The sequence below is a fragment of the Rhea americana genome, unplaced genomic scaffold, assembly GCF_003343005.1.
Source record: "Rhea americana isolate MKP2758 unplaced genomic scaffold, rheAme1 scaffold_12, whole genome shotgun sequence".
Taxonomy (NCBI): Eukaryota; Metazoa; Chordata; class Aves; order Rheiformes; family Rheidae; genus Rhea; species Rhea americana.
Window position 1 is genome coordinate 8,611,961 of NW_028185261.1, and position 25,704 is coordinate 8,637,664.

General features: G+C 36.2%; 1 protein-coding gene across 3 annotated transcripts in view; it reads right to left on the bottom strand.

The window, feature by feature from the left end:
- Positions 1 to 232: 232 nt before the first annotated feature.
- LOC146600620 (uncharacterized) overlaps positions 233 to 25,704 on the bottom strand; it is a 37,133-nt gene continuing 11,661 nt past the window's right edge. For 2 of the 3 annotated variants that reach the window (XM_085323469.1, XM_085323460.1), the window contains 25 exons: positions 25,561 to 25,629; positions 23,686 to 23,754; positions 21,122 to 21,190; positions 20,620 to 20,688; positions 20,459 to 20,527; positions 19,236 to 19,304; positions 17,923 to 17,994; positions 17,286 to 17,354; positions 15,919 to 15,990; positions 14,975 to 15,043; positions 14,491 to 14,559; positions 12,423 to 12,491; positions 11,293 to 11,361; positions 10,603 to 10,671; positions 9,456 to 9,524; positions 8,658 to 8,726; positions 7,740 to 7,820; positions 6,925 to 6,960; positions 5,724 to 5,760; positions 5,054 to 5,611; positions 4,007 to 4,248; positions 3,352 to 3,439; positions 3,173 to 3,265; positions 1,571 to 1,759; positions 233 to 1,164 (listed from right to left, as the gene is read on the bottom strand). In XM_085323469.1, the coding sequence (XP_085179595.1) occupies positions 1,157 to 1,164; positions 1,571 to 1,759; positions 3,173 to 3,265; positions 3,352 to 3,439; positions 4,007 to 4,248; positions 5,054 to 5,611; positions 5,724 to 5,760; positions 6,925 to 6,960; positions 7,740 to 7,820; positions 8,658 to 8,726; positions 9,456 to 9,524; positions 10,603 to 10,671; positions 11,293 to 11,361; positions 12,423 to 12,491; positions 14,491 to 14,559; positions 14,975 to 15,043; positions 15,919 to 15,990; positions 17,286 to 17,354; positions 17,923 to 17,994; positions 19,236 to 19,304; positions 20,459 to 20,527; positions 20,620 to 20,688; positions 21,122 to 21,190; positions 23,686 to 23,754; positions 25,561 to 25,629 (2,442 nt within the window). In that variant the 3' untranslated portion in view covers positions 233 to 1,156. The remainder of the gene's footprint in view (positions 1,165 to 1,570; positions 1,760 to 3,172; positions 3,266 to 3,351; positions 3,440 to 4,006; positions 4,249 to 5,053; positions 5,612 to 5,723; positions 5,761 to 6,924; positions 6,961 to 7,739; positions 7,821 to 8,657; positions 8,727 to 9,455; positions 9,525 to 10,602; positions 10,672 to 11,292; positions 11,362 to 12,422; positions 12,492 to 14,490; positions 14,560 to 14,974; positions 15,044 to 15,918; positions 15,991 to 17,285; positions 17,355 to 17,922; positions 17,995 to 19,235; positions 19,305 to 20,458; positions 20,528 to 20,619; positions 20,689 to 21,121; positions 21,191 to 23,685; positions 23,755 to 25,560; positions 25,630 to 25,704) is intronic. The other variant, XM_085323451.1, reaches the window with a different exon arrangement.

Consider the following 25,704-nt stretch of genomic DNA (forward strand, 5'->3'; position numbering starts at 1 on the left):
GCTTGACTGAGTTTAAAAACTTCTGGAAAAATGCCTGTCCTGTTTCCCTTTATCAGCTGCCTCACAGTGGGAGAGGTGGTACCTGGCTGGCTCTGACAGAGATGAGCAGGATTTCTCTGGGGCTGGGAGCCCTTGATGCAGGAAGGGTAATGCATTAGGCAAAGGGAGAGAGTAGGATGGAAAAGAGCAGAGGATTCATGGAGGGACTTTACTTTAAAGCACCTTTGACAATTTTTATATGTGTCTGAACATGTTTAATGAAACTCGTTGAAAAACTACTTAAAATTAAACACTGTAGGCCTGAGGCAAAATACAATTTTCATATGCTAATTTTACAATTTGTTTAGAAAAAAACATTTAAATCTTATTTCATACGCAGGAGTGCCTAATCTGTGACGTTTAGTCTTGTTAAAGACTTTGGCAGACATCCAGTTACATCAGGAGCACAGTTAACTGTAAGTTGTAATTTAGCTGTAAAATAAGTTTTTAGTCCCATAAAGGTACCATTATCTACTCTCTCCTGGCAGCAAAACCAGAAATGTTTTATTAGAACACAAGCATTTAAGTATATAATCTGAGTAATGAGAAATAATTTGTATACAAACATAAGTAGAAAACTATGGCAGTGACTGGCAATACAGAATACAGAATAAATTCTCTTCGTTAGCACTATGCTGCAGTTGATGTTTAGAATGTACATTAAAAGCATTTTTAAGAAACAGGTTAACATACTAAAATGCATTTACAAATGAGGCTTGGCTTTAAAATGAGAAAAGCATGGTGAAGAAACACTTTARACCTGACCTAACATAATTTAGAAATGACAGCTATTGTTATTGTCTCTCATGTAAATTTGTGGATGTATTTTAACTGCATTTATCATACATCTTTTTAACTAATGGAAGCTGAGGAAAGTTTACAACAAAAACAGCCGGGATGTGGTTGGAAGAAGTTGAAAGCTCAGTTGCCTCCTTTTCTCCCTGGTGAGCATGTAGAGAACAAATTGATGTATTTGCTGTATTTATCTGATAACCCCTGAGTAGCACTTTGCATGTAACTTGGAAACTGATATTTTACGCTTGAAATATTAAAATAGGATTTATGAGAACACTTGCTTAAAAAAGTGAAGTCTTCATTGCAAAATCCATGCCAAATATCAGATTTCTGTAACAAAGAGAGAAGAAATTATAYAATTTTAGCAACAAAGGATTGCTTTCCAGTGCCATGTTTACAATTGAAAATTGAGTATTGTTACTGATTTTATAATGATAATGTTTAAAGATCCAGAGGAAGGAAGGGCAGCTACTGTGGCAACTACTATACTCAAATCTGGGTACTCTTAACACTACTGAAATTTTGTTAGTTTGTTACAGGAGGACATCATACAATATATGCAGAAAGAATTAAAGTGAGCTTGCATATGTAGACTTTTTTCTCATTTATGAGTATTTGATTCTTTTAATTAGTGGATTTGGTTTTGATTGTCATGCTGGATATTTGATAACTGACCCAAACAGTCAACAGCTTCAACTTGCTAGTCATTAATATATAGAGAGATATAAATTCTTACCTCTAGAAAAAAATACACAAGCCTCTCTGCATTCCTCTTCACTCTCAAAACGATTTGCATTTCCATCACAGCCACCATACCAGAACTGAGCACAAGCATTGGCTTGTTTATCATAGTACCATTTTATGATATAAACACGGCATGATCCTTGATCCAGTCTTAACTTGCATCGGGGGTCTGGGATATTTTCTTTAAAAAAAAAAACCAATTGTATTACATGTTTTTATCCTGTAAACTATTTTTTTCTGCTAATGCTATACAATAATTTGAGATTCACTTTATGTTTCTAAAGATGTTAGAGTTGAAGGCAAGTTAAAAATGCATCTTAGTAGCTCACAAAGTAAAATGTTCCTTTATTGGCATTGTTGTAGTAGCTTCAAAAATAATAGCACTGTGGCTCCATATAAAAGAGTTACAAGCAGGCTGGTAAATCTGAAATCTAATTATCAGCAATCAGTCTTGTGAGCAACCAAAAACTGTAAGCTAAAGAGCTRTAAGTTAGTTGTACCTGCTATTTTCATATAGCTCAAGTATGGCCATCACCCTCCTGCAGTACCTTGGTTCAGTTTTGATACTAGTTTTCTTTGTGTTTTCTATGTGCTTCCTCTGTGGCAGCAGAGGCATTAGAATAGTGACAAAAATATAGAACTTCACTCTTTTTAAAGATGTGTACTGCATACATAATGGTAGTAATTATGTGTATACTAGTTAAATTTGAATGTGAAGCTTGATAGTCTAAGGACTGTTACTTCCTACAGATATGCACTAAAGGMCAATGGTATGTTAATCTAGTATCATTTATTTTAAGAATACTGTGAGATAAAAGATATTGTCCCTTCAAGTTTGATATTGTAACACTGATATTCTGCAGTGGCATTGACAACAAATATCTTGAAACTTAAATAAAAAAAAATCAATTATTGTGAGGGGCAGAATATTAGACCTCTGGCATAGTCATGCCCATATTTCCAGGAAAGATGCTCTCTTCTCTTGCTCCATCATAATATACTATTATTGGGACTCAGAAGCATGAATTCCCTAAATCATGGAAAGAATACTTTCAGACATTTTATATGAAAAGAATCACTCCTTTGAGCAGGCAGCTAATTACTATACTTTCCTTCAAATGAATAAACATATTTTTTCTTGTTTCCCTTCAGAAGGTGAGATCTCTCTCTCTCTCTTCTTCTTTTTTTTTTTTTTTTTTTTGGGGTCTGATTCTGAAATCATTCTTTATCTTCTCTCTGTTTATGACGTCCATCTCCATAGACTGACCCTTCCTGGCTTTCCAATTAATGCTAGGGAATTCCCAGCTTGCTGGCCAGCCTCAGCTGGCACTATGTTGCTTTTTTTGGTGCCATTTAAGAGCTCTGTCTTAGCTTATATTTGACCTTACTTCTGCTGTAAGAGGGCAGTGGGATTTGGAATTTGGGGAGACAAGAACTGCRTCTAGATTTGCTGTAAAATCTTGAAATGGCTTTTCTTCCATAATACGGACTCAAAATCTTCAGAGAATACATAGGCCTAAAAGAGTGACTAATCTTTTTAAGAGTTAGCATCAAGATAAGAGAGAACAAAATGAAAATAGTTGTGATATATAACCTGGCCTTGATGTGAGCACTGCAGTTGAAAGAGATGATGTCAGCACTTTWTCTGATGGTGATGATGGTTTAGATGGCAATGATGATACTGCAGCTGCATGTGAAAAGAAACCAAAGACATTGATTTTTGATCAGCCCAAAATAATTAGGAGGTGAAGAAATGAATGATGATAAAAATACCTTTGGTGTCTGCTGATTGCAAAAATGACTGTTCCTCCTCCTTGTTTTCTTCATACACTTCATGAACTGCCATAGGAGGTATTTTGGTCTGAAATGAACATTTGATTTTGTTTGCTTTTCAGATACTGTAAAATGTCTCAAAATGAATTAGTTCCTCACCACTTAGAGGTTCTCTAATGATTTTCCTTCTCATTTACTCTAATCACCATGTTAAGGATCAGGACTTAAACGAGGTTAGTCTACCATGAGAGTTGGCAAACCTATGCCTGGGATTTTTTTCTGAGTTGACTTTAACAGCATTTTATTATATAAACTGAAAAGTGTAGACTATAATTGAGTTTAAAACTATTTTTAGAGTTAAATGTTACAGTATAATTGCATTTCAACAATGTTATGTTTCACATTGTGGCACAAATATTACTGCATTAAACACAGTAGTAATAATCCTTGTAACAGCATRAGGAATGAATTATTAGATAACTGCCTGCACGCAACATCAGAACTCTTATTCAGAAGTACCAGCTCCAGTGTACTAAGTYAAAGGAGCTATTTTAGTATCTGACCTGTAAAAAGTAGAGAAACAGTTACATATAGCATCAGGCAACAGAGAAAAAAATACAGGTAAAGCTCATTAAAGCCTGCTGAATTTTCATACCGGAACTAATGGTTGAGAAAGATTGCCAAGACTTAGAGGAATTTCTATTGTTGATGCTCCAGATCTCTCTGCTGAAAGTGATTGTTCATTAACATCGTTCTTCTGAAGTAAGTAATGTGAAAATCTTGAGGACATTGAACGGCTAGATGGTCCCACTACGTTTACACCATATCCATTGCGATTATATATTAAGGCACCATGTTCATCTTCACAAAATTGGTTGACTAATTTAGACTCCAGAGCTGTTTAAAAAAAAAAAAAAAAAAAAAAGTCATACTTGGAAGTTCAATGGATTTTTCTGAATTTTAATTTGGATTATTTATACACACAAATAATACACATGCAATCCAAAGCATATTTAGATTATTTATATACATTTAAGATGTGCGTTAATAATTCCAGCAATTTCAGGCTCTCTGGACAATAATTTTTATTTATCACAAACTTGTCAGCCTATAAGACCTCTGTGTGGTTCAGAGTATGTGGTACCCATATGAGGGTGTTCATCTGAGTTTCCATATGTCTCCAAAGTATAGCAGTCAGTAGTTGGCAGCAGGAAAATAACTGTTCACCTTACTCATGTGAATAATCCAATGAAAATGGTTTATTTCCCYGTGAAAGTGAGTAACGAGACTTATCTCAGTGGGTTAGAGTCTAGCTTTCTAATCCAGTGGTATTATAGTGCATGAGCACTTACTCAGCTAGAAAGCTAGTTTAAATGACTGTGTGCAAATTCCTAGCTGGTAGTGACATGCTTCATTAGTGTGGTGCATCATTGGCCTACACTATGACTCATTAAAAGAAGAGTATCTGCACATTCAGGGTCCTGTTACTTCACCTCTCTTAACTAATCCTCCTCATCATCAAAGCCCAATTTCCAGAGATAGTGCATCTTTTTCTCTGTTCTGAGGAGCACGAGATACAATGCAAAATTCAGTTCAGATCTCTTCCCGTCATGTGAAAAGCAAACCATGCTTAGATGGGATGAGTTCAGCTAGCTGTGTGGAGCTTAGAAATATTTACAGAATAAAGCTGTGATGAACGCACCTGGAAGGGTATTAAAGTCATCGATGAGATACATATGTTCTCTGTCTGGATCTGAAGCAATCAGATTTAGTTCACGTACAAATTCAACTTGTGTTGGATCTGAAGTATTTACAATTCCTATTGCATACATTTCGATGTTTGCTGCATGAGCCTCCCGAACCACAATATCTAGTTTTACAGCTTCTCTCTTGTCTGCTTGACCGTCTGTTAGCACAATAGCTACTTTTCGCACGCCTGATCGAGCGCCAAAAAATCCTTCCTGGGTTGCTTTACGAATAGCAGTTCCTGTGTAAGTGCCTTCTCCCATGTATTGCATTTTTCTAATTGCTTGTTTCACATCCTGTTGAGTTGTATACTTGTTCAGACCAAATTCTAGCCGAACTTCTAAACTGTATAGTACAAGGCCAATTCTGGTAGCGTTTCTGCCAACAGTTACTCTGTCTACTAAAGCAGTAACAAAGTCTTTGATAATCTCRAAATTTTCTGGTCCCACGCTCTCAGAGCTGTCAATCACAAATACAAGCTCCATAGGAATTTCCTTACATTTAATTCCACAACCTGCAAAGGAAAAACAAAAACTGGATCATGACAACTTACTTGGTATCCTTTTTGGAAAGAATGTAAATGGAGGAAAACAGAATCTGAAATTAAAGGCTTCCTGAATACTTACCACAAATCTCTTTAATTAATTTAATTATATCTTCTCTCTAGATAAGAAAAAAATAAAATATTTCACAATTTATTTATCTCTTTTAAATAATGTATATGATGCTACCAAAGATTTAATTTATAATGAATATCTGCAACCTGCAGGGACTTAAAAAGAATCTTGGTGTTTAACTGAAATTTCTCCTACATTTTACAGTAAACTATTTGGTATGGTGTATAAGAGCCAGTAACTTGACAAAGAGATGATACTTCTTTCTAAAACAATTAACTACTGTTATTGTAAAGAATGTTTTGTGCTGATTTGGTTTTCATTAAACTTTAAGTTAAAGTCAAAACCCATTCATATTTCAGTATTTAAATAGCATGGATTTCCCTTTGCAGTTAGGCAGATATATAAGGAATGGTGAAACAGACCCAGCTTCAGGAAGTGTATTGCTAATAGTGAGCTACCATATGAAGGGGAGAGCCAAAACAGAATGGAATTTGGATATGTGAGTCCTAGTGTGCCTGCCCTATGTATTACATAGCTTTGGCAACAACAACAAAAAAAGAGTTACTGCCTTCACAGCTCTCTGCTCAGAGAAGGGATGCTCTGGTGACATGCAGGTGCCAAAGTGTTCCTCATTACTAGATCAAGCATTTGTTACAGAAGTACATGCCAGGACTCGTTGGCATTGAGTTAGTCTTTCACATATCTTTTGCCACTGCTGCTCAGSTTTTACCATAAACTTCAAGAGTATTCACGTAGTCATAGACATGCTTTACTGAATTAGGATCTAGTGCAGTTCAGGCTTAGCTGAAGTTTAACTAGGTCATAGGCCTAAGACAATGACAGATTTGTATAGTGTTGGTCTTTAGACTCTTAGATACCTTAAAAAAAAAAAGGGGGCAAAACAAAACAAACTTTTCTGTGATCGCTGCACACCTAGGTCCTTTGATCACAAAAGAAATGTGTAGGGAAAAAAGAAACCCAAATCATCAGGAATTTCAAATTCCATTTCAGGAAAAAGTAAATGAGAAAAAGTCAAAAGCCTTTGAATAGTTTCTTTCTATACTATTACTTCTTTCTGTACTACTACTGAGATCACTTCTAATCAGAAAACTCCTTCTCTAATGATTTACATATGATACATTTCAACTGAAAATAGGATTCATTGTGTTTATATGTTACTTTAATATGATTTATAATAGGATTTGCTTACTGTTAGGCCTTGTTCTCCCTTTGGTCCAGTTTTGCCCTGYAACAGTGATCATTAATTTAGCTATTGCAATTAGTCAGTAACATTGTGATTCAGAATGTGAATTCATCAATCCTATTACTAGAATAGTATTTAGCAAATAAGAACTTTTGCTATAAAATATAGTGTTCTTGTGCATATGGTATCTACAACCTTCTAAGGTGATGAGGTTGTATGGGAATTGGATGACTTCAGGTCTCCCACTGATCATGGTGTTCAGTCTGTATTAAAAAGGCCGAATTTGTGCACAACTGTCCCATCTACTATGCTATGTTCATTTCCTTTCTCGAGACCATATACTTACCTGAGACTGTGGAAGCATCAGAATTTCACATCATCAAATATGGATGTAAYCTGAGTCAGTGTCAGGGCAAGGACAACAATGATATTTATGTATCCCTACTTAATTGTATGTAAATGTCAGAGTARAAGGACACCACAACCTATCCAGCTTTTCAAACCTGCCCATCAGCMGAAGTTCCCATTTTGCCTCTGTTCATCAGCTTTGAGAAGTCTGATCTACATTTTTTTTGGTAACTATAGTTAAAATTTACATAGTTTAAAATTGCATAGTTTTGCTTTCTTAAAAAATTGTGATTGATTTTCACTAAGAAATTGGGGTACTCAGCACAGAAATGTCTTCTTTATACTTTTAAAGCTTTTCATAGTCTCAGTTTCTTAAGCATTTCCGAAGCATAGTACTTAAATAGCAAGAAAAAAAACACACTTTATTGTTAAGTAGTTTAAAAAAATAGACATGATAAACGTAAGTTACTCACAGGTTCTCCAGATAAACCAGGGTCACCCAAGTTGCCTTTTTCTCCTTTTTTCCCCYTTTCACCTGTAGCTCCTCGATCTCCCTTTAAAACCATGTTGGTGAATCAGACAGTTTAAGTCAGTTACCTTTCATAATTCTCTAGCTGCCTTTGTTAAATTTACCCCCATCTTCTGACAAAACTTAGAATTCTTTGTCCAGAGACCATTTAAATCAATTGATGCTTGTGAATTTCATGAATGACTGGTACTACTGATTAAGCATTTTTATAGAAAAAGTAGCTGAAGCAGTTTGAACAATTAACCATCTCAAACAAGTTCATGCAGACAGAGGGGTTTCAAGAGATATTGCATGATGGAAATGAGTATCTGTTTCTGAGAAAAATAAGGTAACAGCAGGAAATTGAGAASACAGACAAAGAAATAGTCAGAATGAATAATGGGAATATCACCCTGTGAAACCTTTTGGCCAGAAAAGGTTTTTGGAATAATAAAGAAAGGAATTAGCTTCTTCAGGTTTGAGTTCTACTAAGCTAAGGTAATAGGACCATGTACATTTTTTGAGAGTTAATGTGATCATATCCAAAAACTGATTTCAGCAGTCATTTCTCTTTTCTTTTAAAACTGATTTATTCCCCAAATTTTGCATAACTGTGTGAGTAAAAGAAAGGCAATAATATTAGATCTAATACCTATAGTTCTTTTTATTGAAGTAGATAAACCTCATATGATATTAAAGTATGCAACACTGAAATTGCTACTCTGAGATATTAAATTGATCATGCAAATGGTTTGGGWTAACCTAAAACCCATGAACCCTAGTAGATGTACCATTCCCTATTAATAGAATTCCTGTGCCTTCAGATGAGCATCCAGTATGTTGACTGGGGCCCCAGACATTATCTCTGATTTAAATATCATACCTTCTGTCCCAAAAGTCCTTCTCCAGGAGGCCCTCGGGGTCCTGGCATTCCTTGAATTCCTTGTTCCCCCTAATGATAATACAAGTAGTGATATTAACCCTTGGTAGTCATTTATTATGCATTAATTTTGAATGTTCAAAGAGAAAGTGTTTCAAACTGCATTTTAGCAAGTATATTGAGACACTTGAGACAATGCAACAGCTAACTTTTACTGTCTTTCTCACATACTTCAATAGTATGTCTGCCCTAAAGATACAGAATATTTGAAAAACCACAAGGTCGTTGTCTTTTCCACTTCTTGTGCTCTCTCTCACCTATCCCTTTTTATTCTTTATTATTCCTCAGTTCTTTTTGCTTTTTAGTCATTCTCTTTTTATATGTGCTTATGTAAAAGAGCAAATTATAAGTGAAAATGAACATTACAAACAGATTCAGGATGGGGAATCTTTCTCAAACACAGTTGGTAAATCACATTAAACTGTCTCCATGGGCATGACAGGTTGGGGCAGAGGGAAAGATGTTTTCCGTTTTGGTTCATGTTGTAAGTTTATCTCCCTCACAAAAGTTGCTCCTGTTCCCTTCTCCCTCAGTACGCACACCCCCTTGGGCTTGTTTACAGCAGTAGAGAAAGAATGTAATTTGCTTTGTCTCATGTTATCCTTTTCATTTTTTAACTGCAGACTGTCATGTAAGAAAAATCAAATAATAACATGAAATCTTCATTAATTCTTTAATACTCTGATGGTCAGATTGACCACTGAGCACAGGTTAAGCATTGAAGACACTGAGTCTTTTTACCTTAGTTCCCTGAATACCTTCACCAGGAGGTCCCAAAGATCCAGGTGGCCCTGGGCGTCCCATAGTTCCCTGGGGAGAAACCTCATACATGTTAAATACAATATTTATAATAAAAATGCATAACAAATTGTTACCACCATGCAATTTTCTGTTGCTCCTCTACCACATGAATATCCTTCTAGGAGTAGTGACAGTAAGATTGATCTATATGACAAAGAGATTTTTTAAAGCCTTTATCAGATTATTTAAATCCAGTTTGTACTTCAGAGGACTCATTGAGGGCTTAATTGTCATTGAGTATGAATCACCTTGCTGACAGAGATGAGCACTGCACTGAAGGATGGGTTGTATTGGTGGGATATTGTGGACTGAATTACGATTTAAGAGTGGATTATTATTTCATAAATGATGTAGCATCTTTCAWCACCACTAAGCTTCACAGTAAGATTTATGCACTAATATAGCATTGCAAATTAATAGCATGTGCTGCTTAGTTATAAGTTTGTTTTTAAAAGAACACTAGAGAAAATGTTCCAGTTTCATGCTATTCATAGGCAAAAAACCCAAACTCACACAGTTCAATATTCATTTTATACCTATATTGCCATTCAAGTATCTCTTCATGAAATTCTTGATTTCCTTATTTGTAAGGATTGTTTGTACTTGCTAGATCCTGAGCCAAGCACAGYCTGGGACATTGCTTAGCCTAACTTTCATGTCAACATGAACTGAATTTCTGGGACCAACAAGCCATGCTATGCAGATATTGTATTATTATGTTGCAGAATGCTTACATTTGACCTTGTTTAGTTCTTTTACCTTTACATTTTAAAACAGTTCTTCTGTTTTAATAGGCTTCTAAAGCTGAGCTGTGGGAGGGTAAGAGCTTCTATTTTTGGAGCTTTTTATAGTGAAAATTTGCCTTCTATAGTTATAATTATTTTCAGACATTGTCATAATGTATATTATGATAATAAAAATATTCAAAAGTCACTGTATTCCTTAGCTATCTTATTTGTGGTATTAGCTGTTCCTAGTGAAGGGAAGGGAAAACATGCAGATATGTCTATATAACCACTTATAATAATATATTGTTTGCTTTTTTAGAAAATGGACAAAGGAAGACTTAATTGTTTAAATGGCTTACTTTTGGTCCTGGCAGGCCTTCACCTGGGGGACCTGGGAGCCCAACTGGTCCTCTACTACCTGGATCACCCTGAAATTTAATATTTTAAAAATAAGTAGTGAATACCAAAGTTTATTTTGTCTTTAGAATTCCTACTGTCTCTTGTACTCAAATGGGACAAAGAGAAAGAATCATTGAAGAGCGCAGCATAAGTTGAAATGATGCTAAACCTCAATTACTGCAGGTTGGACAAGACAGATATTGGGGAGAGACAGTGGCTAGAGGTCTGAACATACCCAAGACATGATTTCTGAGCCTGTAAAATCAATTATGCAATAATTACTTAGGAATTACAATTCACTTATTGTGAAATGATCTCTACTTCCCCCAAGCCAACGAAAGTCACAGACAGGAGTTTGATGAGAGTGGAGAAAAGATATGTCCTTTTAAGTGATACTAAACATACTTAAATAGTTTTAGTCAATCCATCAACTGTTGGTATAAATCCAATAATCTAGTAAATCTACTAAATCAGCATCAGTCCTGAAGTGAAGCTTGAAGACTTTCTATAGGATCTACCTTTTATAAACTCATGAGTAAATCAAAGCTAGTTTTAAAAAGTATTTTTACTGAGACCCAAGAGTTGGAATTACATCTGCATGTAGTAGTGTATACACGTGCATTTACTTTTCTAAAATTTAAGGTGTATACCTTAGGTCCTGGTAGTCCAACTCCATCAGGGCCTTGTTCACCTGGAATCCCAGGAAGGCCTGGCAAGCCCTGAAATTAAATGCACAAATATGCTATTAATTTCGTTTAAAACTATGTTGGCTATGTGCATTTGTAAACATTAATATGGCTAGTATCTTGAATACATTGTCTGTTAGTGGAATCACTGTGCGCTGTAATTGATTAAATTTTACTCCCTGGTTAGCCAGAACTGGGGTCATTGGCACTTGCATGGGTGTTGCATGTCACACAAGAGACTTGCCTGCGTTTTTCAAGCCACAGGAGTATGGCGTAGAGAGACAAATGCAAAAGCAGCCTTGGCATCAGACTGAACAAATATATCAGGAAGCTTTATAAATACTTCAAATTCTAAATTCTATTTTGACATTCATTAATTTTTATTCCTCAGTTTGGTAATTGCATGCACAACTATAGTTGTCTTTAGCACTGATAAATCAGCAATGTTCCTGGGACTCTATGTCAGCTCACAGGCATGTAACTGCCAGGGCTGAAGGAGCACACTGTTGAGCAGACTGGATATGTGAGGTCAGGCAGGGTGTGCTGCATGCATGTGAAAAGAAGGGAGAAAAAGCCTTTTCTCTTTGTATCCTTTTTGCTGGGACTGGGCATATCTACAAGTACAAGCTTGTGTAAAGGGTTGTAAAGTAGATGGATGAATTCTTTATACCACCCTGAACAGCCAGATAGGAGCAGAATGAAGGACTATTTGCTCTTTAAACAGTTGTTTTTTTCGTGATTCTGGGAGAGGGTGCTGCCCTGGGTTCATACATACCTATGTATGTGGACACAGCTGTTTAACTAGGTTATATCCTCTGTGGAGCTAAAATTCTGTATAGCTGGGCAGATAGCAGTATCCTACATTAAGATGTTGAGGGGGCTGACTGAAAGATCAGTGATACTATAAAAAAATCTCCCACWTAGAATATGTTACACTGTGTAATCAAGAGGAGTGAGGGGTCTGGAAGGTCTCATAGGGAAATTCTCATCCTTTCCTTATAACGCACTTCCACAGCTAAGGAATGGATGCTAATTACTTTGGTGTAGTAGATATTTGTTCCCAATTGACATATAAAAATTGTCTATAAACTTACAGTTGGACCTGGATAACCGTCCCCTTTTGGCCCAAAGGGTCCAGGGGGTCCTGGAAGGCCACGGTCACCCTGATGAAGGCAAAAGAAAGAGCTGAGGTGAATTCCAGTACAATTGCTGGCAAGAAGTTTTACACAAAAGTGAAATTTCTTTGGGAAACATGTACTGTGAGTTGAATATCTCCTTATATATTTTACTATGTGAATGACTATTGTAGATGATTAATCCTAGATTAAAGCTAGGATATTGAATAGTTGAGGATTTACAGGACCTTTCACTTCTAAGACACTAATTTGATTTTTTTTTCAGGAGCTCTATCTGTTGTCATTTATAGCCTATATATGAGAATGACTTAAATCCCTTTCCTCATATTTTTATCATGATTATTGTCACTCCAGCTTTTGAGAGATGAACCCATCCTGACAGATAGCCAAAAGACTAACAGAAACTGAATCACTCTGTTTTAGGTAATACTCTTAATTGAAGACAGAAACTGCAGCAGAGCATTGGAAAAACTCTATATTGCTTCTGCACATGCTGTTTGTRTATGTAGTGAGACAGAGGACTTAGGGTTAGGGACACCAGTGGTTTGTGTGGCCAATTAAAAAGTTTTCTGTCACAAGGTTCCTGTCTGGTTTTGTTGTTCCAGAATCATATTTTCCTACAGTGATGTGTGTGTGTGTTGTGAAACATTATTGAAGCTATTGGGTGTAACAGAAGCTGTGATTGGAGATACACAATTAAATTCATTTTACTTAGTCAAACAGTTGAAATACCAGSAGTATATCAGGCACAGATTTACCCGGGAAACTAAGAGGACTTTAACCTTCCCAGTAGTATTGAATGGTGCAGTGAGTTCTTTTGGGACACAATTGAATGGATGGTCAAGACTATGTTTTATCTCTGCAGCTACCCAAAATATGGGCCTGCATTACAGCACTAAGCATAGGTCTGTACAAAACTCATGGAAAAAAAAATCAAGACTGGTAAAGGAATTTTACTCTATATAGCTTAATGAAGACTTTTGTCTGAGAGTCAAGCAACAGCAAAACTACTAATGCTGACAAAGACAGCAACAAGAACTTTGTCACAGAAACATACTGAATATGGCTCATATGAAAGAGCTTTTGGGGCTCAAGCCTGAAGAAAAGAGATTTGCAAGCTTGAGCAAAGGACCTGTTCCCTCTTTGTTGATTTCTGTGGAATGCTCAAAATCAAGACGATGTGCAATTCCCTGTGATTTAACTTCCTATACCAGAAAAGTACCTGATTCTATCAGCTTCTCCTCCTAATGAAAATGTTTCAGAACCTTAGCAACCAGCTAACTGATCAAATAGATTGAAATTGTTCTAAAATGCTTCTGTTCCTGTGTTCTATTCACACAAAGAACAAGGGACACTAAGACCACTGTCAAGTACACTAAGTAAACAAAACCCGAGGAAACATTTTTTTTTCTCCAATTTATTTTGAGAAACATAGCTTCATATGTCATAGGTTTCTTGGTGCCTAGCCAAAATCAGCCCTGGAACGAAGAGCAGCTTGCAAAATCCGAATCTAGGTAGTACTGAGGCAATCCTGAGGCAATAGTAAAGGAAAGCCCTTGTGAATTATCTACTCTTTCATCTTCTACTACTTAAGAGATTTGTTCTCCTACTGCCAGTTTGCCCAAGTCCTGAGATCTTCTTGAAGTCTGTGTATTACTCTGTGCCATACTGAGGAATGAAACAATAAAAAGAAGCCTGGTTGAAAKAAAGTATTGTTTACCATCTGCTTGACAGATAGGCTGTTGTAAGCCCATCAATCATGCTCATTCCATACTTACTCCTCATCACTTWWAAAAAAAAAAAAACTGTTTCTTCCTGTTTTTGTCCCTGTGAAAGTTTTGTAGCTCATGGAGTCTGGAAGATTGCCCATGGTCTCATGGCTCTTTATACTCTGCTAACATTGCATGATACATATACTAAGAACAATGGAACATTTTGCCATTCTAAGTGCTTTGCTGTTGTTTCATTGAAATCCTGTCTTGTTTTATACTTCTATCTGAAAGTAGTTTACCAATTTAAGAGTTACCTTTGCCCCAGGAAGCCCAAACCCTGGTTCTCCAATTGGCCCAGCAAGACCAGGTAATCCAATATCACCCTGCAGTGAAGAAAATATAAATCTTATGTATGTATTTTGTTAAAAATCRAGCAGAGTGATTTTTAGAGTTTGTTATATATATTTATATATATTAAATGTAACAGCTAAAATACTTCTCTTTTTTTGGAAAACATTCAAGATRAACATCAAGAACAGAAGATGGGAAAGTATTTTCGTGTCCAAAGATATCCAAGAAATTGACATATCAGATAGGCCATGCCTTAAGCCAGCAATTAGTTAACACCAGAGCATTATGGTAACTAGCCTGGATATAATCTGTTACTCTGTTCATAGAAAAAAGCTTTAGGTGACCTCATATGGCTGAAGTGATTTACACTTTCTATTAATGGCRTGGCCTACTTCATAGGTTTCACACTGTGTTTATAAACACCAGGAGTTGGAGTTTGGATGTTACCTTTGGTCCAGGCACAGCTCTTCCAGGAGGGCCTGGCATTCCAAGACGTCCTGGTGCACCAGGCTCTCCCTACAGTGAAGGAAYGAGACCAAAAACAATGGATTTTTTTCTTACAGTGGGCAAAAACATCTTTTAGAGAAAATATTTATGTAACATTTATAACATATATAACATTTATTTAGAAAACATTTATAGTATTTCATTAAAAGTCTATTAAAATTTTTAATATTCTAATAATACTTTATCTTGAATAAAACCTAACTATTGCAACTGAACTGTTAACCAGTATAATTCTGATTTATGAATGCAAATGGGGTTCTTCTCACTCACTGAATAAATATGTTATTAGAAATCCTTTTCTTAATGTATTCTAGACTTGGTCTACCATATCCAGCATTCAAGGCTTTCTGCCCAGCTTTCTAGGTATACTGAAAACATATTTTTCTATTAGAATAGATTTTTTTTAAATAATCTTTTCAGTGTACTACTTTACCTCCCCCCACCTTTTGTGCGTAAACAGCAAAGACTGTGTAAGAAATCAGAGGATGGACCTCTGATGACGAGGAAGGAGTAGCTCTTCTCTCACTTCCAGTAACTATTTGAATAGAAACTTCAAGACCATAAAAGAATATCAGCCATGAACTAGTATAAAGGAAAACAGTCTTGTCACATATGTATATGCCAGATACCATGCTACCTTATCAAATATTTTAGCACAGAAATACAAATATTAGTGTCCCTTTCTAGTTTTTAAAAATGTTCCTAGATGTTTGTATGAGTTTATGGTGGATCTTGCCAAGAGAAGCCTTAGCTGAACATATATTTTTGTAATTATTTTTCAAGAAGCAAGTTTATACCGGGCTAATTGTTTCTGAGATGTAGAACAAAGTACAACTTTGACTTCAAGGGGCTATTTTACACACACAATGTGTTAATAAACATACTTTAGCTCCTGCAGGCCCGGGCACTCCTATTGGTCCTGTTAATCCACGTATTCCTCTCTGACCTGGATCTCCCTACCAAAATGGAAAAGACATGTCACACATTTAAGACGTTTAGAAAGTGTTACCTGAAATTAATGGTAAATTTCAGTGAAAGATAGCGAAATTTTGTCTTGTAACTGGTGCAAATGAGATGTTCCCATTGCCTTCTTTGGGTAAACCAATTAATTCTGGTCAGTACTTGTCCAGTTTTGAATTTGCACACTTAAAACCAGGTAAATCAGCTCAAATTCAATTAAGTAACTCACCAATGACTATTATGAAAAAAATAATACCCCAAAGGAGTTGATTGCTTCCTTGCAGCTGAGGAATCAAGTCAAATAGTTGCATGAAAAAAGATATTATTTAAGAGAAATAATCAAAATGCTTCACTGAAAGGCAATCTTTTGTATTCAAAGGCAAATATGTTAGAAATGTCACTTCTCTTAAGGTCAATCAACTGATGACAATACCCTCTGATTGATCAGCTTAGATTTCCAAGCAAAAAGGCTAAGAATAGATAAAGTTTGTAAACTTCTTCTAGCAGATATTTATCTATTAGCAGATAACTGCTAATTGAGTACATTATTGGACTGTAATCATTACAACAATAATGAAAGAGATGAGTGCAGAATCACTCTGCAAAAGTTCCCATACAGTAATTATTTCCTGCAACATGTCATCTGCATGTGTTGTCTACAAGGTAATGTGAAAACGGAGGGATGCCTTGATTTTCCTTTCTTCACTTTTTTTTTTTTAAGCTGTTCCAGCTTCCTGCAATTGTGGTACTTAATCTCTCTATTTCTCTTCTATTGTGATGTTTAATCTCTTTATATTGGCTTGGATGTCTTCCAATGTCTTTTTTTTCCCCAGAAGATAAAAGAGGCTGACATTGGAAGCAGAATTACTTCACCTTCTGTGAGGTCAATACAAGAGCCAGAACCCTAGATATTGACCCCAAACGTTGATTCCTACTTAGAGAAGCAGTACTTCCAGCAAAAATCAGTAACTSTTTGACTCTATGGGACAAGACACTGTCACAGGTACTGAGAATTCTGAGCCACTGAGCTGCTGTACTGTCCTTTCTTAGAATTTCTATAAAAAAGATGTCCTGGATGGTCTTTTATCAGCTTCACTATTAGAGTTATTGTTGTCATTTTAGGCTGAGACTGAAACAAACTGCAATTAATCACTTTCATAAGCATTCATTAACCTATTCTTCAAAGTCTATTTTTTCATTATTTATATTCCACCAAAAAAGGGAAGATCTTGACAAACCTATTTTTGGAGCATTAGAATTTTGAATTTCACCTTTACTAAGAAATTCTCACCTTCTCCCCCTGCATTCCCACTCCTGGAGCACCTTCAGGACCTCTAAGACCAGGTAGTCCTGGTTCACCCTGTAATGGAAAAGTTAAAGCAGTACTTCAGAGACCTATRCAGACATCAGGCAAGATAAACTCTGCATTCACTTGAATAAGCTAAATAAAATCACAGACCTTTTTAAGTTAATGACAAAACTCCCACTGACTTTAGAGGGCCCAGGATTTTYTTTGAGTATTCAGAAGCAACTACTGTAAACTCAGGGTGGAAAGCACGAAGTAGCATGTTCCATAAGTGCTTGCTGAACACTTTGAGTATATACTCTTCAAATATATGGAGTTTTTGGTTCTAGACCATTACCAAGATCAGAAAGCTATGAAAAGTTGCCTGTAGACATTTTAGTGTTCATCTTTCTGAATTATAGGGAACTTGGAGGATTAAGGAAAAAAAGCCAACAACTTTGAACAAGATAATAGACAACTACCCTCCTAAAAGACTCCTGAAAAGAAGATTTTTAACCAAAAACTATGCTTCTTTTTCCCTTGTCCTTGAAAGCCATCTCTTCTTGGTTTAGACGTCAGCCCTGGGTAAGCAGTAGGAATGCCCGGAGAGAAGGAGGCAGGCTGCAGACAGAAATGAACAAACCTTTTGTCCAGGGGCTCCATCTTCTCCGGGAAGACCGGGCAGGCCTGCTAGTCCTGAAGAGCCTGGYTCACCCTGACATCAATAAAAAGTAAGTCCTATTAAATGCAGACTTGGTACTGTTCTTTCTTTGAATCAAGGAAACCTATTCTTAAAAGGCTACTAAAATGTATATTTATGGCAAAAAATTATGCATATAAGCCCAAATCTAGCAGTTTTTTTAATAAAGATGATAATTCTCATGTATTACAGAAAGGGAAGGACTGGAAATATCTCACTGTGGTTGTTGGAACTGTGCATTTTATCTATGCAATTAATATTACTAGCTATTAATTCTTCAGCTCATTCTTAAGAAATAATATTGCCATCATTTCATTAAGTGGCAGCATTTAAATTTTATACAAGATATAGCTGACCATGACATAATGATTCACATTTTGCTGGTGAAAATCAGAGCAAATCCATTAATGATAGTGGAATTGACCTCAGCTTATTTACATAAGGCTCAAGACCCTGGTTTGGTTTAGATGAAATAGGATCTTTTAGGGTGCAATCGGTTCACTCAGGATTATCGTGTTTTGTGAAATTAAGTAAAGAAAGAAAGAATTTCTTTCCTCTTTCAATCCTCCCAAATCCCTAAATGATAAATAAATAAATAATAGAAATAAAAAGGAGCAAAACTGGGGCAGCCTTGTGCCTTTCCACTATCATGGAAGTGCTATCTCATCCATTCCCATATTTTATGTTATTCTGGCTGTTAATGGCATAGGAACTGCTTAATATCTCAGTCCCTTTAGCACAAAGATAATCTGGTTACAGCTTTCTGTTTAGTAGCATAACTTGCTTTACCATACAAAGGTATGAGAGTGTAGCTGTGGCTCTGTTTACACCCTGTCCTTCTTTGCAAAAAGGGAAGGAGCAGCACAGTCACCATTGTTCAGTGCTTTTTTTTCCCCACCAGCTCTGGTTATAGTTTAGCTTATGCCATGGACTGCCAGTTCTGACAGCTGTTCAATATTTTGGATGATTGTGTGGACAGACTTGGAGATGATTCATATGCATCTCTGACCTGAGCATGGGCCAGCCATCCCAAAAGATTCCATCATGGTAATCTTTCTACCTTTGTATGAAGCTGGTTATTTTAAACAATTCTATTTCTGGAGGTTATTGAAAGTCTGTGTTGAAAATTTTAAAGACCAAGAGCCTGAAGTCTATTTCAAAACCCATTCCAAGTGCCTACAGGAAGGCTATTTGAGAAATAAATCTGAAGTCCAAAAATAAAATAAAATAAAATGATTCCTCTATTAACAATGTACCTTAGAACCAGGTTCTCCAATACCTCTTTCTCCTGGCACTCCAGTCTCTCCTGGTAAGCCTTGTTCACCCTTAAGTAGAAAAAAAATTTTTAGGAGCTTTATCACCAGAAAGATGATCACCATAAAAGCATATTGGTTGCTTACATTTAAAGAAAGATTATTTAGTATGATATTGTCTTTAATATGATGTGTTTAATCCCTCATAACAAAGGTTGAGAATCTCCAGGTCCCTCCCTAACCATATTTTGAGCTATCACTAGAAAGTTTTTGGTGGAAATGTCTAATACTGTAAATCTCCAATTAATATGTCCCCATGAATGTTTCCCACCAATGTAGCTGGCATTTCAGCAGCATATCTAACATCCACAGACAGTTCACCCTCCTCTTTCTTTGTACGAGGATCCCTAATCCACTTACACCTCTAGCTCCCTTTACTATTCTTTAGTAACTTTCAGGCATTCAGAATTTTATCTGACACCGCCTTTCAGAAAATCACTTTAAATCTCCATTCCAAACACTTGAAGGGTGACTTCTTTCATTAACAGTTCTGGCTTGTGCAAAGCAGTCAAGGATAAATTATTCTGACATTTTACTGTCAGCAAAGGTAATCTTAGTTAATACCTTGGACTGTTGTTACCTGAGAGATACACTAAATACACAAAATCAGATGAGACAACACACAGCAGCAGAAGAAAAGCAGCCAATCTGTAATTTATGTATATATTTTTCTGAAATAGAATCAGTGCAGTGATGGTAAAAGATGTTCTTGAAATTTTGATGCAGTGATGATAAAAGATGTTCTTGAAATTTTTGTACTCTGTTTCGTCAAGTGCAAATACTTTTTGCTGGTGAAATGGAATCAATTCACTAGGCCTGCACCTGATGTGAGGATGCTGCAAGTCTAAAGCAGACAGCCCTCGCTATGGCAGCATATTGAWGTACTTGCTTCCCTGTCTGATATTTAGTACCTCTGAAGGTTCTGTGGTGAGTCAAGCCAAAACCTAAATAGATGTTTGATGTGTAGGTTTATCAAGCCTTCTCAGTGGAGTAGGATATTAATAATAGGAGTTTAATAATACTAATAAAKAAAGTAATTTCCTGTAGCTAAGTCAATATTTAGATTGATCTTCAGCATTTTAACAAGCATAATCATGAGATAGATTATTCCTTAACCAGTACAGTAAAAATAGTATGGCAGTTTTTACTTCAGAAAATTACCTAACCTTTGGTCCAGGTAGTCCCTGTCCTGGTAGCCCCCTAGAACCAGGTGGTCCTTTTGGGCCCTCCACTCCCTGAAACAATTATTTAATTAATGATTAAAAATAAAATATTCTCCATTATTACACATTTAACTGTGGAGGAGAGGGGGAAATGAAAACTCTACCTTCTGTCCTTGAATTCCAATGCCAGGTAGTCCAACTGGCCCAGGTAAACCAGGAGGGCCGAATTCACCCTGGTAAACAAAATGCAATTGCTTAGTTGTATAAAGRTACAGAAACAATCTGGGACAGCTCCTGTATTAGTATGTGTTGACTTAACCTCTCCTGAAGTCAGTAGAGCTGGCGATCTGACCTTTTATCTTTCATTTATGCACTTATTCCCTGCTGGTTCAGCTGTTGCAAACAACGGCTAGTCTGTTTTTTCCATCTACACCTTAACTTTCCCACAGAACCAGGTGCTTTTTGTAACATTTTCTATTTTAATATGAAGAGATGTTAGAATAGGTTAAACAGCTTATGAGCTATAAATCCCTCCACAAAATACCTTATTGTCCAGGGCCTATTGTGGGTGCCTTGCCTCATTATATCTTTTATAGTCAATATCAGCCCTTGTAGTATGTAGATTTATTGGCACTTTGTTAATCCTCTAGCATATTTACTACTCACTTTTTCACCTTTTATGCTGATGCCTGGAATTCCACGAGGGCCTTTTGGCCCATCAAAACCACGATCTCCCTATATGAAAAAATAATACGGTGTTAACTAAAAAACACAGCTATTCTCTTTGAAGCAACTAGAGTTGTTTGCTTTGTCATGAAAAAGACAAAACCAGAAGAACAAGAAAGCAGTGCCTGCATCTATTTTCCAGTATACCAAAGAGAACTTGTTTTCAAATGAGTTTGCTCTGCAGTTTGATACTGCTAACAAAAGAAAGCTGAACAAGTTTGTTTTTATCTTTCTGCCCACTTCATGTGCTTTAGATCCAGACCTGTTTCCCCTCAAATCGATAGCAAAACCACAACTGATTTAAATGTCAGCAAGGCTGAATTCTGCTCAGTAGTCCTGTGGTTAATCTCATTAAAGTACRGCGATCAGGATCTGGCTCTCACTATGAACTTTGCCAGATTAAAGCCTATACTGTTGTAGAAGTGTATTTGTAAATGTCATTGTTTTTCTAAATGTTTATTCGGAAAAACAGTGGTCTTGGGGAAAATGCAGGTTACAGATAAGCAAAAAAAATTGGCCTTTCTTGTAYTGCTGTTAGTGAAGCCTGTAGGGACAGATAGTTTGCTTGTGTAAATTGTCACAGAGTCACCCAGCTTGATAAAGCTATGCCCCACATAGGAGTTTTATCTCCCTAGTAACCAATTCCCTCATTTTAACTTTGACTGAAATACATCATGTGGCTTTCTGTTTAAAATAGCATTTCTTACCCCTGATGCTGTAGAATAACTGCTTTCCTTTTCCTTTTTACTGACCTCTGAGCTGCTAGCAAAAAGCAATGTAGTAAAAGAAAGCAACTGTAAAATTTGTTTTATGTTAACAAATCACCTTCTTAAATATGTGAGAGAGCTGACATACTTGGCAGCCATACATAGAATTTTATATACATATACATATACATATACATATATATATATATATGTATATTCTGTTGATACATGTTTGCCTTCAGGTCAGATTTGGTAGTAAAAAGCAGTACATATTTGTAGAATCGAATGTTCCAATACTGCTGGCAGAATTCCACTTTGATTAATTTATTTAACTTATCTCAACTGCTCAATACTTTGAGTTAGATTATATGTTCTTCTATATGTGATCCCACTGTGCAGTGTTGCTGGGCATTACTTACTATCTGTCACATTTCTTCCCACATGTATTGGGATTTCAGTGGCAATGGAGTTATTTCTAAATGTATTTTCTTTAAATCCTTTGTTTTGTTTCCATGGCTGAGATACTTTAAGCAAATACAAATCATCAACAATGATGTTTGATAACTTGCATAATTCATCCTAAAATATATACTGGATGCTTGAAGTGATCATGTTGCTCGCAGCATTTAAATTTAAACCCAGCTGACTGAAGTATGGTGCAAAGCAAAAATCCTAAGATTTTTAGTAAAGGAATTGTTGATGACTGCATCTGTGAAGCAATTTTTTGTTGCTTTCTCAACCAGAATTGCTTTGGTGATGCATAAAAGTGAATGAATGCCTTGCACAGATGTGTGGGAGAGGAACTCTTTAGTTCCTTTAATTCTATCCCACAGAAAGCCAGTTCTATGTCTGGTAACAATTCACCACATACAGCCAGGGTATAGGTGTTAAGAAGCCTGCTAGGAGGCTTTTGTACAATTTAGTGATTTTTATTATTTCAGGATCATTTTTTACATAGTAACTACTTATCCAGTGCAGTCCCCAGCGAGATAGTCAATCAAGAAAAAGCTACATAGAAGTCCATGGAGAGAATTTGTTTCACAGCAGACACTAGAAATTAGGAGATTCTTGCTGAATCTCATGTCTAGATTATTGTGTCACTAATGCCATTTATCTGCTTAGCTTATGTACATGCTGTGTCACTTTATTATTGTAACCAGAGGTCAAAGTCAGAGCTCAACCCAGGAGTTGGTTTTCAGCAGGCAGCAAAAGGAGCTAGTGGGTCCATCCATCTAGTTATGAGTGCTACTATCATTACTTTCCACTATATCTAGAAATCAGTAACAACAGCTTCCTTTTCCTGCAAACTGAATTCAGACTTTTGCTGAACTGCATAAACCAGTGGACAAGATATTTATGAAGCTTAGAAGCCTGTCTTGAATCAGATCAGAGGTACTTGTATAAAGCATTTAGAAAACAACAACAAAAAGGACACATTTTTTATCAGAAGAATCACTCCAGCAATTGTTTATGTAAAATCACATGCTATAGGCTATTTTAAAATTAAAGCTGGAATTCTTTCCAGGCTTAGGTCCTGCAAATTAAGTGTCAGAGGAGTTAAATACTGGCTTCACAGGCACCAAAGACTACCTCTGCCTAGAAGTTTCTCATTCCTCAGAATCAGTCTTGGATCCATCAGATCAACTGATGTCCATGAAATTACACTGGACTAATTGCTGCTAAATTTTAGTATTAATTTATAAGGTAATTTCTCAGATGCACTTGTCTATTATGGACCTGTTTTAGTATACACTTATTTAATGGTGACAGTCTGGTCTTGGTCTTCTACTACTGTACCTTTGCTCCTGGGAGCCCTTCTCCTGGTGAACCTCTTTCTCCTTGAACACCTTGTGGTCCCTGAGGCCCCTGTTAACATAAGTTTAAAATGGCCTAGAATACATATTAAATCATTCAAATCAACAGCAACATATTCTCTGTCATTGTTGGTTTAAAGCATATCTGAGGTGTGTAGTTATAACCTGTTAAAAATAACATAGTAATATGATATTCACAGTGAATCAATGAAGAGCATTCTGGCCTGCAGCTATAACAAGGCATACAAGATTACTTTTCTGGTTACTTACAAATCAGAGATTATATGGTTTAAATTCCCTTCCTTTAACTTTTTAAATCTTCACTCCCTAACTCTGCTTTGGTTTACAAATTGTTACTAGTCCTTATTAATATATCAGTACAATCATGAGAGATAAGAGAAGCAGATTAAAGGCCATGCAGAGGAGTACTGAAGAAGATCTAGCTGTAGAGAAATTTGACTGTAATTCTTGAAGAGAATAATAGCGTACCATTTTATTTTCGAAAGTGCAACTGATAGGAGCGCAAGGAAATTTATACAACCCAAACTCTGCATTAAAGGCAGGTCCAAAACCTKTGTCTATTGAGCCTGCTTCACAGTCTTTTTCTGCATTTGTTTGTTTCTCAGCTCTATTCCTTGAGATTGCACACACATCACACAATGGCAGGAGATTTCACTCTGTAGAGCCTAAGTATGCTTGAAAATGGTCCTGTGTACAGCTTTAGAATTATACTGCATTCTTAGGTAAAGATAACTGCACTGGATTCAACCATAAAAATAAAACATCTTTGAAGCAAATACACATTTAAAGTAAATTAAAAAAATGCTAATAAATTTTTAAAATTCATAGTCTCTTGATGTGAGAGTACAGCTGTTGTGGCTAATGAAGATGCATATCGCAGGCACTTCTTTTCCCCACAAAGTGGCTCTTTTGTCTATGCCATTAATTTAAGAGACTCAGGAAGCACCACTGCCTCATTTTGAATGCTGTCATCACTGGTCTAATTAATAATGTTCTTTTCTTTGCGAGTCCTTCAATAAGAGCTCATTCCTCTCTAGTAGTGTATTTTCAAACAGGATTGAGATCAGTCATTTCTGTCACCAAACCATCATTTCTGTTTATTATGGAAGAATCTCTTTTGATTATCACAGAACTTTTCTTGCAAATGGTGAAAAGCTACCTGTGAAAAAAATGGAGAGAATTCCCCTTATGGTTACACTAGGGCTCTTTTGTCCAATTGAAGAGAATTTGGTCTGCTGTGTTGTAGGTAACTCAGCAAAAGGTACTGACTGGCACTTTGAAAAAAGGGACCATAAAATTAGCATACTGATTTTCTGTATTATGTCTAGATATATTGAGTAACTGTCAGGAAGAAGAAGGTAATACTGCTCAAATTATATCATCTGGGACCACTTACACAACCTGAATGTCTTCAGGGAGGTTGTTTAACTATGACTGTTTGTAATGTTACAATGGTTGAAATGGAATCTCTCCCTCAAATGTAGGCTGATGCAGATACTGTAAGCGTGCTGAAAAGCAGTCAATTAAGAAGTCAGAAGTTGTAGTTTTGAATATGTTAGGGGACAATTTGTTTCTATATTTATTAGATTTTGCATAAGATGYCATTTTTCATAAGAAGTTTGGAGACTAAATACTTAGAAAATACAAGAATTTGGAAACGTTCCCTATTTGTTGAGGAAATGAAAGTCAGATAACTGTATATACGAGAGTGAGAATTACTGGAAGGGAGAAAAGAGATGGTATCATTTAACTCACATATATCCCTTTTAATGGGGGAAGGTTGGGAGGTTTCTCTTTCTGCCCACTTTTCCCCTCACCAATTAACAAAAAGACATACCAGAAGTCCTGGCTCACCAACTCCAGGTGGGCCAACAGGGCCTGGTCTTCCTGTCAAGCCGATATCACCCTTCAAACAAAGATGCATTTTGAAAAATTCCAATTTAGGTTATTGTATGTGTGCAGCATGTAACAAGCCATCAAA